We start from the raw sequence: 17,235 nt of genomic DNA, 5'->3' as shown, positions 1-17,235 counted from the left end.
TGGGGACTCCACGAACTCCAGACCTTCCAGCCTGCTGCCCCTGATCTTTCTCCGCTTCCCACAGAGAAGCGTGCAGAAAAGAGCGCAATAAATATCGCTTCTACGCTTCCCCGGATCTTCCTCCTGCTTCTTGTCTTCTTTCTCACCATCTCCCGCACATACTTCATGAGGTAGCCTGTCTGGCCCTTCAATTTTTAACCACTGACAACGTCACCACCATGGCGGGACCAAGATCGCTCCACGAGACGACGGACGATGAGCATTCGCCCAAGTCTGGCACCCCAGCCAACGTCTCGGCCGCTTCTCTGGCTGCCGAGCAGCGCATCACCGGCCTTGCCATCCTACTAGGCGCTGTTGCCAGTATTGGTGGTTTTATGTTTGGCTATGTGAGGTGAGTGAGATTGTTTCATCCCACGCCATCCCGCGCCCTGCTTTTTTTGACAGCTCGGCGGCTCCATATGGTGACACAAGCTGACTCCACCTGCTTCCTTGTTAGCGGTCAAATCTCGGGCTTTTTCGATATGGAAGACTACGGCAGACGCTTTGGTGAATTCAACGTCCTCACTGGCAAATACGACTTCAGCGCTCCCAGACAAGGTGCCATAGTCGGCCTATTACCGGCCGGCTGCTTGTTTGGTTCGCTCATTGCCGGCCGCATCGCCGATACCTTGGGTCGCCGCATGGCCATCTCGGTCACTGCCGTCTTCTGCTGCGTTGGAAACATCATTGAAATCTCTTCGTCGAGTTCATGGGCTCAATTCGCTGTCGGTCGCCTCGTCACTGGTTTTGGTATTGGTGCTCTCTCGGTTGCGGTACCCATGTACCAATCCGAGTCGGCCCCTGCCAAGATCAGAGGTGTTCTTATCTCGTGCTACCAACTCTTCATCACCCTCGGCATCTGGGTTGCTGAGATGATCAACTATGGCACCCACACCATGTCCAACTCTGGCTCGTGGCGCATTCCCAACGGTCTGTCGTTCCTTTGGTCGCTCATCCTCGGTGTAGGTATCCTCTTCCTTCCCGAGTCCCCCCGCTTCGCCTACCGTGTTGGCCGCGAAGAGGAGGCGCGCAGGAGTATCGCTCGCCTTGCTGGCCTCGATGAGAGGGCCGCCTCTGTCAACCAACAAATTGATGAGATCAAGGCCAAGCTTGATGAGGAGAGAGCCGGCGCCCAGACGAGCTGGTACGAGATCTTCACTGGTCCCCGCATGCTCTACCGTACCCTTCTTGGTATAACTCTCCAGGTAACTAACCCCTGTCCCCCACCCGGATGCGACTTGGACTAACTTTGAGTTAGGCTGGTCAACAACTGACGGGTGCCAACTTCTTCTTCTACTACGGTACCACCATCTTCCGTGCCACCGGTCTTAGCGACAGCTACGTTACCCAGATCATTCTCGGTTCCGTCAACGTTGGTTGCACCTTTGGCGGACTCTACATTGTCAAGAAGTGTGGAAGAAGAAATGCTCTCATGGGTGGCGCCCTCTGGATGATGGTGTGCTTCTTCGTCTACTCGTTTGTTGGTCGCTTCAAGCTTGACCCCGTCAACCCAGCCAACACGCCCACGGCCGGCAACGTCCTCATCGTGTTCTCTTGCCTGTTCATCGCCGCCTTCGCCACCACCTGGGGTCCTCTTGTCTGGGTCGTCACGGCTGAGCTCTACCCTGCCAAGTACCGCGCTCCTGCCATGGCCATTGCCACTGCCAGCAACTGGCTTTGGAACTTTTTGATGAGCTTCTTCACCCGCTTCATCACCGACTCGATCGGCTACCTGTACGGTCTCGTCTTCGCCGGCTGCTGCGCTGCCCTTGTCCTCATCGTCTTCTTCTTCTTGGTGGAGAGCAAGGACCGCAGCTTGGAGGAGATTGACACCATGTACATGCTCCACGTCAACCCCATCACCAGCGCCAAGTGGTCCGAGGACATGGTGCCCTCCAGTTCCGCCAGCGACGAGAAGCAGACTGCGCACATGGAGAAGAGCGACAAGCAAATCCCTTGAATTTGTCCTTTTATGATACCAACCGCCACGAAACTGCATAATAGTTTGACGGGGCATTTGCATTACGACTGGGAAGGCGACCTGGAGCCTCTCTTGCTTGCATCTCTAGAGGTCATATATTTGTCGCTCTCTTGGCCACGGCCCTGGAGAAGCATAAACATGCGTCTGTTGTAGGGATTTCTTTCTTTTGGCGGATAGGCGAAAACAATGGGTTTTGTTGGGATGTCTGTTTGCTTGCTACCCTACGGCTTTGCCAAGGGCACCTAAATATACGTGTCGAGTGTACGCGCTGGCGTTTTGTGCCGTGTATGCGAGTTCCAAGGAGAGAGAGAGAGAGAGAGAGAGAGAGATAGTTGTAGGGATGGAAGAAAAAAAACTTTATTTTTAATAGTTAGCAGGCCTGTCTGTCTGTCTGTCTTGTCTTGTCTGGCAAAGAAGATGAAGGCGAAGTAGAAGATGGCTTGTGGTGGGTAATATATATATTTTAATGTTCTTGCTGATTATGGATTCACGGGAATGGGTTTTTGTTTCTTTTTTAGTGGAGGGTTAGTTTTGATAGTAAATATCGATGTTGTGGTTTGATATGAATTCGAAGCTGCTGGGTCTTTGACAAGATTTGGTACGAGGTGAAAGCTTGTAGGTAACCCGGGTGCCCGGGACAGATCTGGGACGGGTGACACATTCATTCAATGCATCCGTGGTGTGGTTCCATCTGGTGATGGGCCCAAAGGATATTACGGTACTGCGGTTGCGAGCAAAAGTAAACCCCCTGTTTACCTTGCAACTACCTGCCAAGAACATAACATGGGTTTAGCAGGGGGGTCGAGTTTGTTCGCATCCGCCGAGCCGGAGGACACCGGGGGTTTGATCACGGAGATAAAGAGATGAGAGAAAATAAGGTGAGTGGGGTTTGTTCGGCAGTGGAAGCGGGAGAAGAAAGTTTTTTCTTTTTTGGTTGGTGTGAGCAAGGGATCGCTGTGATTCCGGGGCGGTTGCGTGCTTTTCTTTTGGTTGCGCCACTGAGGAAAGGCTTGGCAGGGGCGATGCTCAGGTACCTTAGATGCTGGATCTGGGGAGGGTGGGAGGGTTATTTATGTGCGTGTGTGTGAAGATGGGGAGGGTTGTGGGGGTGGGAAAATGGGGAGGGTTGTGTGTAGGAGACTGGGATGGTGAGTAATGTGGGAAGGTATCATTTGGTGGAGGGCAGTGTGGTTCTTGGATATCTTCTAGGGGAGGTATTTTGCTGGGAAAAGCCTACAAATGTGGGAAGGGGGAAAATAATGAGGGATGGAAGCGAAGAGGGTCTGGACTCTATCCCCGGAACAGGCGAGGAGGGTTTATGCAATGCAATGCGGTATGCGGGCATATGTACCGGAGTATGTACATTTCCCGCTAGTAATTGCAGTAGATACTGTAGAAGGATGGGTTCGGTGTTCGGGAAGAGAAGCTCTGGAGCCAACAAGAAACGAAGAAAAAAATGTGGGAACGTGGTGATGTTTCCCTTGCGGGTGGTAGTCATATGTCAGCGCACTGGTGGTGATCGACAACCGGTTTTTTTTTTTTTTTTTTTTGCTGCAGACTTTTTTTTTCCAACCTCGGTCAGTCTTTCCAGTCTAGCAGGATGGCAGGCCCAAAGTGGTTCAAAACGTCACTCAACAGCCGAGTTTTTGGCTCTTTCACTCGCCAACAACGGCCGGTAGCGACCGTTGAATACTCTTCGGGTCATGCTTTCCTTTGCTTTTGCACCCTAAAATCTGTGAATTCCAAAAGTTTATATACCCCAGACTTTAAGCTCATTCCATCCCCGGATTTTTTTGTTTCAACTCCCATCTTCCCATCATTGCTGTGTTGGTGCATCATATCCATTGTTGATTATTGACATTCTCCCAGCCTAACCCCTGAATTTGGGTCATCCCCTGAAAAGAGACAAACAATTTGCATTGTCAACAACGCTCGGCATATTCCGCATTCTCGCTTTGCTTCACCACCAACCCACCCACCAAGCCATACGGAAGAGACAAACGCCGATATTTTCATCAACAGGGTTTTTGGCTGAAGTGAGAAGAGAGAAAGAAAAAAAGGTTTATATCCTTGGCTTTACGCCCCCCGCCTTCCCAACCCACCACCACCATCACCACCTTCCTTCCTTCCTTCCCTCCTCTGCGGGGTGTAATAACCGACCAAACAAGCTTAGAGAAAAGGCTCTAAGACCAACTACTGCATCCCTATTGTAGTAGTCATTAGAGTTGCATACTTTTCTTTGGTGTCTTGCCTTTCATTCTTTTTTATTTCATTACCCTACTTTATCCATTCGTTTATAAACCACACCCCGAGACTTTGCATCCCGAAACCCGGAGATCTTTGACCGAGAGAGAAAAAAGAGGGTTTCCCAGCTTTTCAGCGAGATTCTCCAGTTCTCTCTCTCCACAAATACCCAATCAACCACTCACGAATCCCAAGAATCCCCGAACAAGGAGTCATCCATCCTCGGGGAAAGTTGTATCCACCCGGGGCCGATCGAGAACACATTTTTTCTCACACACGTCCATTCTTTCTTTTTGGATTTCCCAATCCCTTTCCCGCTTGTTGTGCCGCTTCGATCCCTCCCATCCCCGCGTTCTCTTTGGTGCCGACCATTTGTTTTGTGTGGTTGTTAGAAAGGGCCTGTGACGTTTTCGCAAGTCCCTTTCACACACAAAAAAAAAATCAGCTCGGTCCGATTCGGCCGGGTGAGTGTGCCCGCCCCCCACCACCCACCACCCACCACCCACCACCCAACCCCGGAGCAACGGAAGAGACGACAACTACATAGGTGATCGATAATGGTCAAGGACGCAAACGAATGGCCGTCCCCGGCCGACTCGGGAGTCATGGACGGAGGTGTGACGGTTGAGAAGAAGGGACCGACAGGCGGTGATGCCGAATCGGATCAGCAGGGAGAGCTGCAGAGGACCCTGTCGGCGAGGCATCTCAACTTTATCGCCATCGGCGGTACGATCGGGACGGGTTTCTTCCTGGGCAGCGGCACGGCGCTTTTGAAGGCTGGTCCGCTGGGGTGTCTGCTGTCTTATCTGTTTGTTGGGACCATGCTGTGGTCGGTCATGGTGAGCTTGGGCGAGTTGTCGACGTATATCCCTACAGCAGGTGCCTTTTCGACGTATGCGACGAGGTTTGTTGACCCAAGTTTGGGTTTTGCGGTTGGGTGGTTGTATTGGTTTGGCTGTGAGTTTTCTGGGGGTTGATACTTGGGTGTGTGGTGAGGTGTGAACGCTGACATTGTTTGAACTAGGGGCTATCACGTACGCTCTTTCTCTCAGTGCATCGGGCTTGATTATTCAGTACTGGAACGAGGATATAAACATTGGCATTTTCATCGCTGTCTTTTTCGTCATCTTTACGCTGGTCAACTACCTCCCCGTTGGCATCTATGGCGAGCTCGAAATGTGGCTCTCGAGTTTGAAGGTCATCACCATTCTCGGCTTCATCATCTTTGCCATTTGCATCGCTGCCGGTGCCGGACAGCAGGGCGTGATTGGATTCAAGCACTGGAGGGAACAAGGTCCATTTGTCGAGCACTTGGTGTCGGGTGGTGTCGGGAAATTCGTCGGCTTTTGGGCAGTCATGATTCAGGCCTCGTTTGCGTACCAGGGAGCTGAGCTTGTCGGCGTGGCTGCCGGTGAGGCTCGCAACCCCAAGAAGACGGTTCCAAGTGCCATCCGGACTACCTTCTGGGGTATCATGGTCATGTTTGTCGTCACAATCTTTCTGCTCGGCATGATTGTGCCATCCAACGACCCAACCCTCAAGGACCAGGCTGCCAACGGGTCGACCAACGCCAAGGCCTCGCCTCTTGTGGTTGCTGCTGACCTTGCCGGTGTCCCCGTCTTGCCGCACATCATCAACGCCGTTCTGCTGACGGCTGTGCTGTCAGCTGCCAACTCCAACGTCTACTCGGGCAGCCGTGTGCTTCTTGCGCTCGCCGAGGAGGGTCTTGCTCCCAAGATCCTGACCAAGACCAACAAGCATGGTATTCCAATCTATGCCGTGGCCGTCACCTCGGCCATCGGCCTGCTCGGATTTTTGAACCTGTCACCCGCCGGAGGTCAGGAGGCCTTCAACTGGCTGCTCAACATCAGCGGTGTCGCCGGTCTTACCACCTGGGGAAGCACATGTGCCTCGTTGATTGGCTTCAGACGTGCGCTCAAGGCCCAAAACGTTCCCGTTTCCGACCTGCCCTACATCTCCAAGTTCCAGCCGTTCACCGCGTGGTACGGTCTCTTTTTCAACATCCTTGTCGCCTTGACCCAAGGCTTCGCCGTGTTCATCGAGTGGAAGACTAGCGACTTTTTTGCCGCCTACATCAGTCTCATCTTGTTTGCCGCCTTCTGGATCGGACACAAGCTCTGGTATAGGCAAGGTTTCGTCCACCCAGCTGCCGCCGACCTCTTCCGTGGGCGCTATGACTCGCACGAGGAGCGCGACGCGGCCGATGGAAAGGTGTAACGACGCAAAGGGGCCCGAGTGTTTTTGGCTTTTCAATGGTTAATTTTGGGGCTTTAAAAGACAACAAACCTTTTGGTTCATGAGGAAGCGCAGGCGTGTGGATATATGTATTGGAACGCATTATAGCGACAGTACCCTTCTGTTTTAATTCATAATGGTTTCCCACACAAAGCGCCCCGAGTCCCCCATCACAGCACCATCTTCCAGGTGACCTTTTTTCCTCTCATCAGTTCCAACACACCGACAGGCAGGAATTGCTTGTCGACCAAAGTCAGGCTTCCAAAGTCCCGCAGCAACTCCTCTGCATAGAGCTGCAAGAACCACTTCTTCTCCGAGTCAATCTCAACACCGGCAAGGAATGCCTTCAACTTGCGGCTCACGTCGGCGCTCAAGTGGATATCCTTTGTGCGAGGAACGGTCTGAAGCTCCTCGTACACAGACCGATACTTTGTTTGTGTCCTCTCGCGAAACCGGCAGAACTCGTCAAACGAGAAGAAAACATCCTGCTCCGATTCCTTGACCGCTGATGTCTCCGAGATCTCTTCAGGGGAAAGGATATTCACCAAACGCCGATAGCGATACTTGTCGTCTTCCTTCGCAAACACATTCTTTCGCTCCAGGTATGACGCGTGTTCCCACTCGAGATACTCGTCGAGAATCTCATCCGGAGTCTTCGTGATGCCGTCGCGGATCAAGAACAAGCTCACAAACGGGTTTCTCAACCCCAAGCCGCCAAGTTGCTCAGGCAAAAATATGAAAGCGTCAGGCAGATTCGCGACGCCGAAACGGTCGCGGAGAATCGCCTTGAGGTGCTCAACCACGCTGCCTTGCACGCCGTTCTCTGCAGGGAAAAGCCTCGCCAGCATCTTGGTGTACGTGTCCAACACCTCACTGATGTGTTCCCGTCCAAAACAGAAGGCAGGCTCGCCAAATGTGTGGCTGAAAAACCGACCAATGCAGCTGTTCCAGGTTTGAACCCAAGAGAGAACACTATTGCACTCGCCAAGCTGCTTCTTCAGCTGGTCGACATGCGCAAATACGAGCTTCTGGTCGATGGTCCATCGTCCCGTCTCTGGGTCGAGTTGCAAGAAGCCAATAGTGACTGGCCCGGCCGGCAAGATATCAGAAACATCAGTGTCCCTGTTGCTGGCGCCTGGGAGATAGACAGACCCAGTTTTGCTCCTGTTGAACTCGAGACCAAAGACCTTGGCGAACAATTGCATGCACTCCCAGGCTTGGGCCGCTCTGGTGGGCTCGCCCAGAAGCCAGATGTCGTCATGCAAGCGGTATGGCAGAATCCCAGTCTCGCGGTTGACTGCAATATCCATGAAGAACAACACCAACTCCCCAGTCAACTTCTCCGATGCGTGTGCCATGGGGACACCCCTCTTTCGAGTGCGCGGCCCAAGTTGGGGCCGGTTGTCGGAAGCCATGTCAAGGTTGAGCGGGGCTTCGAGGTATTTCTTGAAAAAGCTGATCCAGTCCTGACCAAAACCAATATATCGCATCAGGGAATAGATGGTGGTGTGAGAGAGACCTGTTCCATACCATTGCAAGTCTGTCTGAACCAGCGCAACAGGGTTGCTGGCCTCATGGCGGTTTTCAAGAGTCACGCCGCGGAGTCGATGAATAAGCAGCTCTGTTGTCAAACGTCGCAAAAGCTGCTGCTTGATGTTGGATTTCTTTGGCGTAGATGTGTTGCGATCTTGAACACTGCCATCATCGCTCCCGTCACTGTCGTCGTCATAACGGTTCATGTCGGATTCGGTGCTTGGCAGCTGCGACAGAAAGAAGGTTTCCATGTAGTCCTCCATGCGCATGTCCTCGACGTTATGCGAAGTCGGATACTCACTGAGGTAATATCTGCGCCTCTCGCTCTCAGCTGCGGTTGGGACTGTGTTGGTGTCGAGATCCCTCTGGCGTACGGCCCACATGAAAATCTTCAGGGCTGGCTTGATGATGTTGCAGAGTCTCACACCTATGTACTGGACGAAAATCATTTGCAGGATATCGTCGTCGGCCCACACTCGATACTTGCCATTCAAACCCGCTCGAGGGATGACGCGGATACCGTCCTTCCCGGCGTCCCACTGCCATTGTTTGATATCAGAGAAACGCGTGTTCAAAACGTCGGCAATCTCGGCTAGGGCGACATCACTCCCCAGAAAGTCCTGGAGGATGGCTTGCTTTTCATCGCTGAGAATATCCTCAGTCAAGAGACCGTTGATGCAAGTAGTGAGAGACTTCTGGTTGAATGGTGAAGCCTGGGACATGAAGGACGTAGTTTCGATGGCGACAGTTTTGCGAAGCTCTTCCAAGGCTTTCAGACTCTTCTCATCAGGGAACAGACGGTCGAGGAATTTGCGGATCTCAGCATCACTCGTCTCCAGAGGCTTAAAAACGACCGATTCAAACTTGTCAACAAGTTCAGACAGCCGCTGGCGCTGGCGCTCAACAAGTTCAAAGGAATCATCAAGCCCGTCATCAGCCGCAGCAGGGGATGAAACTGCAGGCGGTTGATCCATCCATTCTAGATTGTTTGTTAGACCAGATGCCGCAAAACAAAGGATGTAAAAGCAGAGAAGTATGCTTACCTGTCAAGAGCCGCGAGTACAGATGAGCCATGTTCAACCTTCTGCTCTGGTGATCGAGCTTTTCTCGGAGTTCCCGGCCAAAGCTCATCAGCTTGGAAACGGGAATGGACGCATCGTAACGGGACTGAGCGATCCAACGCTCAACGTTGTGAAGTGAAACATCTCCATGAGCCCCTGGGTACAGTTCCCGGAAAGCGTCCAGGAGAAGGCTCAGTCGATCTTGCTCCTCAGGGGCCGCGTCGACCTGGGCAAGCAAGTCGGATTTGCGAGCTTCGTAGGACTTGTGGCGGGACTTCAACTCGCGGATCTTGCTGCGGGTGATGCTCTGCAAGGTCTTGGAAAGGACCGAGGTCGGAGAGGCCATGTTGCGAGATGGATGTCGTGGGGATTAGGTTGTCTTGCGAAAGTGTGATGTGTGATGTCTATAGAGAGAGGCATTGTTCGGAGGACTGGCGGGCTGAACCCTGTTATATGCTGGTTGAAACTGTGGTCCGCCATGGTGGGCATGTCGAAATGGCATGAGGACAGACATGAGGACAGGAAGCGACAGAATCAACAAGAATACATGCGAGCCTTGAGAAGGGCGTAAGTCCGAGCATAAATTTGATTGGGAAGGCGTCGCGACGCCCTATGCCTTATGCCTGTACCTGCCAAGTGCAACTGCCAAGGAGAGCCCTAAGAAGGCAACAGACAAAGAAGACATTGGGAAAGAGTGACTTGGCTTCATAACTCTCCGTCCTCGGCTTCATATTGAGGTTGGGTTGATCCTAAGTTGAGATAAAGTATTTGTGAGTAGTCATCGTATGAGCCACAGATCCGCAAGGGTGTTTGACATCTGTCCATCTCACATGGTTGACAAAAAAACAGAGACGGCCATGGTTTGGAACGAGGACTTATCCCTGAAAGACAGTCAGGAGGCATTCAAAGATAGCGGTGAATAGGCCTCAAATTATACGTATATCGGCCTTCAATGTATCTTGCAGACCTTTGAATTATTATCCTTCAACGCTCTGATTTCATGTCACAGTCTTTTTGTTATTTTGTCCAGGATGTGTCTGCCATTAATTAGCTTTCTGGTGGGGTCTCAACATCCCGGCAGGCAATGTCATCAATCTCAAAGCCAGGGTACTCCGCAAGCAGCCAATTCAACAAGACCCACCTTGACAAGCTCCGACAACGGCCAATGACTGGGCTGTCAATGGAATCACAAACATGAGCTTCGTTTATGTATGGATAGTTTCAGTCAAAACTGTTGAGCCTGTCAAGAAGAAAGGAAGAGACACCATAGCTCTCCGGGTTATTTATTCCCCTCGAGGCATGCTCACTGGTCAATGTGTCTCAACGTCTTGAAGAAAAGGAAGTAAAGACAGTCCCGAGGCTCGGATGCTGTCCCGTCGTCGTGGGGGTTGCTTCATTGACCGTGATTCCTGTGCTCTTTGTACACATATACACGGATTTTGATATTGAAGAGAAACCGAATCATCGGAACGCGATCCGAATGTTGAGGCTGCCCACTTGGTGCTACCCTGTCCTGTCATCGGAGGGGTTGATCCGCTTAAGTTTTTTTCCCCGCTACCAGCTGGGAAGCTCCCCCTGGCTCCCGCTGGGCTCTGGACAGCACCACCATAACTGATCTGCCCACCTGTTTGCGAGAGTCAACTTTTCCCCCAAGCTGTGCCGGTCCTTTCACAACTACACGCGCATGCCGGGCGCAATTCAGCCCCCAACAACCCATCGAGCACAATGACAAGTTCTACCGGGTCGGGTCCCACGCGGATCTCGATTTTGGGCAAAGACGACATCATCGTCGACCATGGCATCTGGCTCGACTTTGTGACTCACGACCTCCTCCAAAACATCCCCTCATCCACCTACGTCCTCATCACCGACACAAACCTCCACGACACCTACGTCCCTGCCTTCCAAGAGGTATTTGAGAAGGCTGCTGGTCAAGATGCCCGCCTCCTCACCTACACCATCCCTCCCGGCGAGTACTCCAAGGGCCGCGAGACCAAGGCCGAGATCGAGGACTGGATGCTCTCCCACCAATGTACCCGTGACACCGTTATCATTGCACTTGGTGGTGGCGTTATTGGAGATATGATCGGATACGTGGCAGCCACCTTCATGCGTGGTGTACGCTTCGTGCAGGTCCCTACGACACTGCTCGCCATGGTCGACTCGTCCATCGGCGGCAAGACGGCCATTGACACCCCCATGGGGAAGAACTTGGTTGGTGCCTTCTGGCAACCACGCCGCATCTACATTGATCTTGCCTTCCTCGAGACTCTCCCCGTGCGTGAGTTCATCAATGGCATGGCTGAGGTCATCAAGACTGCTGCCATCTGGAACGAGACCGAGTTCACCGCCCTCGAAGACAATGCCCCTGCCATTCTCGAAGCTATTCGTTCCAAGCCCACGGGGACTGGTGCTCGCTTGGCTCCTATTCGTGACATCTTGAAGCGCATTGTTCTGGGCTCAGCCGGTGTCAAGGCCGAGGTTGTGTCGGCTGATGAAAGAGAGGGTGGGTTGCGCAACCTGCTCAACTTTGGCCACTCCATTGGTCATGCCTATGAAGCTATCCTGACCCCCCAGGTGTTGCATGGCGAGTGCGTCGCCATCGGAATGGTCAGGGAGGCCGAGCTCGCCCGTTTCCTTGGAGTCCTTCCTCCCGGTGCTGTCGCTCGTTTGACAAAGTGCATCGCCAGCTACGAGTTGCCCACCTCTCTTCACGACAAGCGCATCGTCAAGCTGACAGCTGGAAAGGAGTGCCCTGTCGATGTTCTCCTGCAAAAGATGGGTGTCGACAAGAAGAACGACGGCCGCAAAAAGAAGGTCGTGCTCCTGTCGGCCATCGGCAAGACGTACGAGCCCAAGGCTACCGTGGTGGAGGATCGGGCTATTCGCATCGTCCTCTCTCCATCCGTCCGGGTGACTCCCGGCGTGCCAAAGGGTCTCAATGTTAGTGTCACTCCCCCAGGATCCAAGAGTATCTCCAACCGCGCTCTTGTGCTCGCGGCTATGGGCGAGGGAACAACTCGTATCAAGGGTCTGCTCCACTCCGATGACACGCACTACATGTTGACTGCCATTGCTCAGCTCCAAGGTGCCACTTACACGTGGGAAGAGGCAGGTGAGGTCCTTGTCGTCAAGGGCAGAGGAGGAAAGCTGCTGGCCAGCAACGAGCCTTTGTATCTCGGCAATGCGGGCACCGCCTCTCGCTTCCTCACATCTGTTGTGGCCCTCTGCTCGCCCACCGACACCACCACCTCCACTGTCCTCACTGGCAATGCTAGAATGAAGGTCAGACCAATTGGCCCGCTTGTCGATGCCCTTCGGTCCAACGGTGTGGCTGTCAAGTACCTGGAGAAGGAAAATAGCTTGCCAGTTCAGGTGGACGCTGTTAGCGGTTTCGCTGGTGGTGTGATTGAGCTGGCTGCCACCATCTCGTCGCAGTATGTCTCTTCAATCCTGATGGCGGCTCCCTACGCCCGTCAGCCAGTGGTGCTCAAGCTGGTTGGAGGCAAGCCCATCTCTCAGTTCTACATCGACATGACCATTGCCATGATGGCTTCCTTTGGTGTCAAGGTCGAGCGCGATGCTGAGGACCCCAACACCTACCATATCCCCCAGGGTTCTTACAAGAACCCCGAAGAGTACGTCGTGGAAAGCGACGCTAGCTCGGCCACGTACCCCTTGGCTGTGGCTGCCATTACTGGCACGACCTGCACCATCCCCAACATTGGCCGCACATCGCTCCAGGGAGATGCTCGCTTTGCCGTCGACGTCCTCCGCCCCATGGGCTGCACGGTCGAGCAGACCGACACCTCCACCACTGTCACCGGTCCCCCTGTGGGAGCCCTCAAGGCCATTCCTCACGTAGATATGGAACCTATGACAGATGCCTTCCTGACAGCCTCTGTCCTTGCTGCTGTTGCTTCAGGAACCACACAGATTACTGGCATTGCCAACCAAAGAGTGAAGGAGTGCAACCGCATCAAGGCCATGAAGGACGAGCTGGCAAAGTTCGGCGTGCACTGCTCCGAGCTCGAGGATGGTATTGAGGTCACCGGCAAGCCTTACAAGGAGCTGGCGAACCCCGAGCCCATCTACTGCTATGACGACCATCGCGTTGCCATGAGCTTCAGTGTTCTCTCCATCCTGGCTCCCCACAAGGTTCTCATCTTGGAGCGTGAGTGCACTGCCAAGACCTGGCCAGGTTGGTGGGACATACTGTCTCAAAAGTTCAACGTCCATCTCGAGGGCGAAGAAGACCCTACGAAAAAGTGCACTGCCAAGTCTTCTCGTCCCAGCACTGACCGGTCCATCTTTATCGTTGGGATGCGTGGTGCTGGCAAGTCTACTGCCGGCCGCTGGATGTCGGATATCTTGAAGAGGCCATTGATCGATCTTGACGTGGAGCTCGAAAAGAGAGAAAAGGCTACGATCCCAGAAATCATTCGCAGCGAGCGAGGATGGGAAGGGTTCAGAAAGGCTGAGCTGGAGCTCCTTGAAGATGTGATCAAGAACAACTCCAAGGGCCACGTCTTCTCTTGTGGCGGTGGTCTCGTTGAGACAGAGGCGGCACGCAAGCTGCTCATTTCCTACCAAAAGAATGGCGGCTCTGTTCTCCTGGTTCACCGGGACACTGACCAGGTTGTGGAGTACTTGATGAGAGATAAGACTCGCCCTGCCTACTCGGAAAACATCCGTGAAGTCTACTACCGTCGCAAGCCATGGTTCGAGGAGGTCAGCAACTTCCAGTACCACAGCCCGCATCATAATGGCTCTGAAGAGGCGCCCGAAGACTTTAGCCGCTTCTTGTCAGTCATCAGCGGCAGCTCTACTCACTTTGAGGATGTCTTGGCCAAGAAGCACAGCTTTTTTGTCTCTCTGACCGTCCCTAATGTGGCAAAGGCCCTCGACATCATCCCTAAGGTGGTTGTCGGGTCCGATGCTGTGGAGCTGCGTGTGGACTTGCTGGAGAGCTTGAATCCAGAGTTTGTGGCAACTCAAGTCGCGCTTCTTCGGTCTGCTGCAAAGATTCCTATCGTCTACACAGTCCGTACAATCAGCCAAGGGGGTAAGTTCCCCGATGATGACTATAAGCGTGCGCTTGAGCTCTACCAGATCGGTCTTCGGACAGGAGTTGAGTATCTCGACTTGGAGATGACCATGCCAGAGGATGTCCTCCAGACTGTGACCGAGACAAAGGGTTTCACCCACATCATCGCGTCTCACCACGACCCCGAGAACAAGCTGTCTTGGAAGAATGGCGGGTGGATTCCTTTCTACAACAAGGCTCTGCAGTACGGAGATGTCATCAAGCTTGTGGGTATGGCCCGCGAGGTTTCTGACAACTTCGACCTGACAAACTTCAAGATGAAGATGCTGGAGGCGCACAAGAAGCCCATCATCGCTTTGAACATGGGCACCGCGGGCAAGCTTAGTAGGGTGCTCAACGGATTCTTGACCCCGGTCTCTCACCCAGCTCTGCCATCTAAAGCGGCACCTGGACAGCTCTCGGCAGCGGAGATCAGGCAAGCATTGTCTCTCGTTGGCGAGCTTGAGCCAAAGTCTTTCTATCTGTTTGGAAAGCCCATCTCATCCTCGCGCTCTCCTGCGCTGCACAATGGACTGTTTGCCCAGACCGGCCTTCCTCATCAGTACTCACTGTTCGAGACAGACGTCGCTGCTGATGTCAAAGACATCATCCGGTCTGCCGACTTTGGCGGTGCCTCTGTCACCATCCCGCTCAAGCTCGACATCATTCCTTTACTGGACGAGGTATCAGACGCCGCAACCGCCATAGGAGCCGTGAACACCGTCATCCCCATCTCCCCAGAGGGCAGTGACAAGACCATTCTCCGCGGAGATAACACCGACTGGATGGGCATGGTCTTTTCTCTCCGGCAAGCCGGTATTGCCCCTCGCACCAAGACCAACCCGGGCGCCGGCATGGTGGTCGGATCAGGCGGCACTACTCGCGCCGCCGTCTACGCCCTCCACGACCTTGGATACTCGCCCATCCACATTGTCGCCCGCAGCCCGGATCGCGTCAAGGCGATTGCCGACTCCTTCCCTGAGGACTACAACATCCAGACCTTGTCCACGCCTGAGGAGGTCAAAGCGGCGACGGATGCCCTCCCGACGGTGGTTATTAGTAGCATCCCCGCCGACAAGCCCATTGACCAGAGCATGCGCGAGGTGCTGGTTGCTTCGCTGAGGCACCCTGCCAAGTCGGAGAAGGAGCCGCGGGTGCTGCTGGAAATGGCTTACACGCCTCGCCACACCCCACTGATGCAGCTGGCGGAGGATGCGGGGTGGAAGACGATTCCCGGGCTGGAGGTGCTGGCTGCTCAGGGTTGGTATCAGGTATGTTTTTATTTTGCTTCTGACACCATCACAATTGCTAATATGCACACTAGTTCCAACTCTGGACAGGAGTCACCCCCTTGTACGCCGATGCTAGGGCTGCTGTGATGGGGGACTCGGAGTGAGTCATACATGGACGAGGAAGAATAGAGGCTCTGTTAATCAACTCGACGAGTGTGTCTATGGCCGGGCTGGGTTTCTATTCTTGTTGGGGTCTGGGCTGGGCTGTGTGTCAAAAATCGAGTAAGAAAAAAGCGAGTAACGGGCCGCGTGTTGTGTTTTTGGTTATGTGTCAGAAAGACAGAAAAGTTAGCTACAACTTACGAGAGTTTTCTTTAATGGGGCAGGCAGCAGGTGATGTGTGTCAGGTGATGGCTCGCTTCCTCAACTCGCATAGGAATTACTGGTGATGTTGGGGCAGTGTTGTTGGTTCCAGGCCCGGTGTGGTGGTTGACCCAAACTTGGACGTCCCATAATTAGGTTGGATTGTTGGACAAGCTGGACAAGTTAAAGATGGTGGTCTGTTTGTTGATGTTAGAGAATGTAACCTCACCACTCCATATTTCTTCCCCACATAACCCTCTCGGGCTTGACACCGGCTTTTGTGAAAGGGCAGGCCATCATGGCCTGACTTGACAACTGGTCAACAGCTGCAATCTGCATCTGCATCTGTTTCAATATTCTAATGCGGGTTGAGATTGGCTCATGTGACTATGGGGGTTTGTTCAAAACGATGAATTGACATGTCTTGGCGCGGTGGCCTAAGCCTTGTTATTATTGAGGTGTGGAAGGGGACGGATAACCGCGGAATTTATTGGGAATGATTTTGGGTTAATTTGTCAACAAAGGAAATGTAACATGAGGATTTCTCGGGTTCGGGATGCGAGGCTTTGCAGTTATTGCTGGGGAGGGATGGTTTATTACTGATGATAGTGTAAGGTGGGGTTGGTGAGGTCTCGATTCGTTGCTGCCCTGGGCCGATATCACGGATCGCGCGCCGGGAGGGGGGTTGGGTTTGCACAGCAACATAGATGGGTGGGGGTTGTGATGAATGGTTGGAGCATTTCGTTGCAAGTTGTTTGGGGAGAATGAACCTCCGATTCTACTGAATTTGGATTCGCGTGAATGCAGACATCATCACCCAAGACCCATTGTGGAGATGTCTGTTAGTAAGTGAGGGCATCATCATCATTGTTGTTCAAAAGTACCAGATACATACAATCCCAGGTTACATCTGTTGAAGCTAGGCAGATTTTGGGGGAGCATCTAGAACCGGTAAAGGGACCGACCCCGCCCGCCATACCTCATATGTCGTGCATTCATTCCACTCTACAGCGTCACTCCCTATCCTATACCTATCATCATAGTTATCCTCCCAAGAGATGGAGAGATCTTCGGAGATACCACAACGTCACTAACCCACACCTTCCGACCCCCCGAAATCCCGGACCATTCCCTCCTTCACTTTTTACCTTCTCGCAATGTTCCTAAGAACCGGCGCTGATCACGACAATCTCCCTATATCCTCCCACTCTCACAATACCCCTCCCCTTACGTCAGTGCACGCTATCCCGTCTCTCATTCCTTTATCTCGGAACCTCAGGGTCCCTCTCAGACGTCAGTGGCCCAGGGGGATGAATAACTTTGCATACCCATCACACCAAACGTCAGGGTCTTGTTTGCCCGTTCAAGGGCGGGACTCATACCCGAACAGTTCTCGAAGCTAACCCAAAACCAACCTTGATCACCACCCACCTCATTTGT

General features: G+C 53.2%; 4 protein-coding genes across 4 annotated transcripts; 3 read left to right on the top strand and 1 right to left on the bottom strand.

Annotated features, from left to right (window-relative positions):
• Positions 1-218: 218 nt before the first annotated feature.
• On the top strand, positions 219-2,342 carry HXT5_2 (hexose transporter hxt5; the record flags this gene model as incomplete). The annotated part of the gene is made up of 3 exons (XM_062914373.1): positions 219-391; positions 497-1,244; positions 1,298-2,342. 3 exons carry the CDS (start codon positions 219-221, stop codon positions 1,997-1,999), a joined length of 1,623 nt encoding a protein of 540 aa, XP_062762603.1. The 3' UTR covers positions 2,000-2,342.
• Positions 2,343-3,579: 1,237 nt separating this feature from the next.
• On the top strand, positions 3,580-6,751 carry LYP1 (lysine permease). Its single transcript, XM_062914372.1, has 2 exons — positions 3,580-5,221; positions 5,289-6,751. Exons 1-2 carry the CDS (start codon positions 4,822-4,824, stop codon positions 6,500-6,502), a joined length of 1,614 nt encoding a protein of 537 aa, XP_062762602.1. The 5' UTR covers positions 3,580-4,821; the 3' UTR covers positions 6,503-6,751.
• Positions 6,676-10,051, bottom strand: QC763_605300 (uncharacterized protein). Its single transcript, XM_062914371.1, has 2 exons — positions 9,097-10,051; positions 6,676-9,032 (listed from the first exon to the last, which is right to left on the bottom strand). Exons 1-2 carry the CDS (start codon positions 9,458-9,460, stop codon positions 6,691-6,693), a joined length of 2,706 nt encoding a protein of 901 aa, XP_062762601.1. The 5' UTR covers positions 9,461-10,051; the 3' UTR covers positions 6,676-6,690.
• Positions 10,052-10,516: 465 nt separating this feature from the next.
• ARO1 (3-dehydroquinate dehydratase (3-dehydroquinase)) lies at positions 10,517-15,975 on the top strand. Its single transcript, XM_062914370.1, has 2 exons — positions 10,517-15,471; positions 15,525-15,975. The coding sequence occupies exons 1-2, from the start codon at positions 10,840-10,842 to the stop codon at positions 15,594-15,596; spliced, it is 4,704 nt and encodes a 1,567-aa protein (XP_062762600.1). The 5' UTR covers positions 10,517-10,839; the 3' UTR covers positions 15,597-15,975.
• Positions 15,976-17,235: the final 1,260 nt, after the last annotated feature.

The sequence above is a fragment of the Podospora pseudopauciseta genome, chromosome 6 (genome assembly GCF_035222475.1).
Source record: "Podospora pseudopauciseta strain CBS 411.78 chromosome 6, whole genome shotgun sequence".
Classification (NCBI taxonomy): Eukaryota; Fungi; Ascomycota; class Sordariomycetes; order Sordariales; family Podosporaceae; genus Podospora; species Podospora pseudopauciseta.
This window is presented reverse-complemented; position numbering and strand designations above follow the sequence as displayed.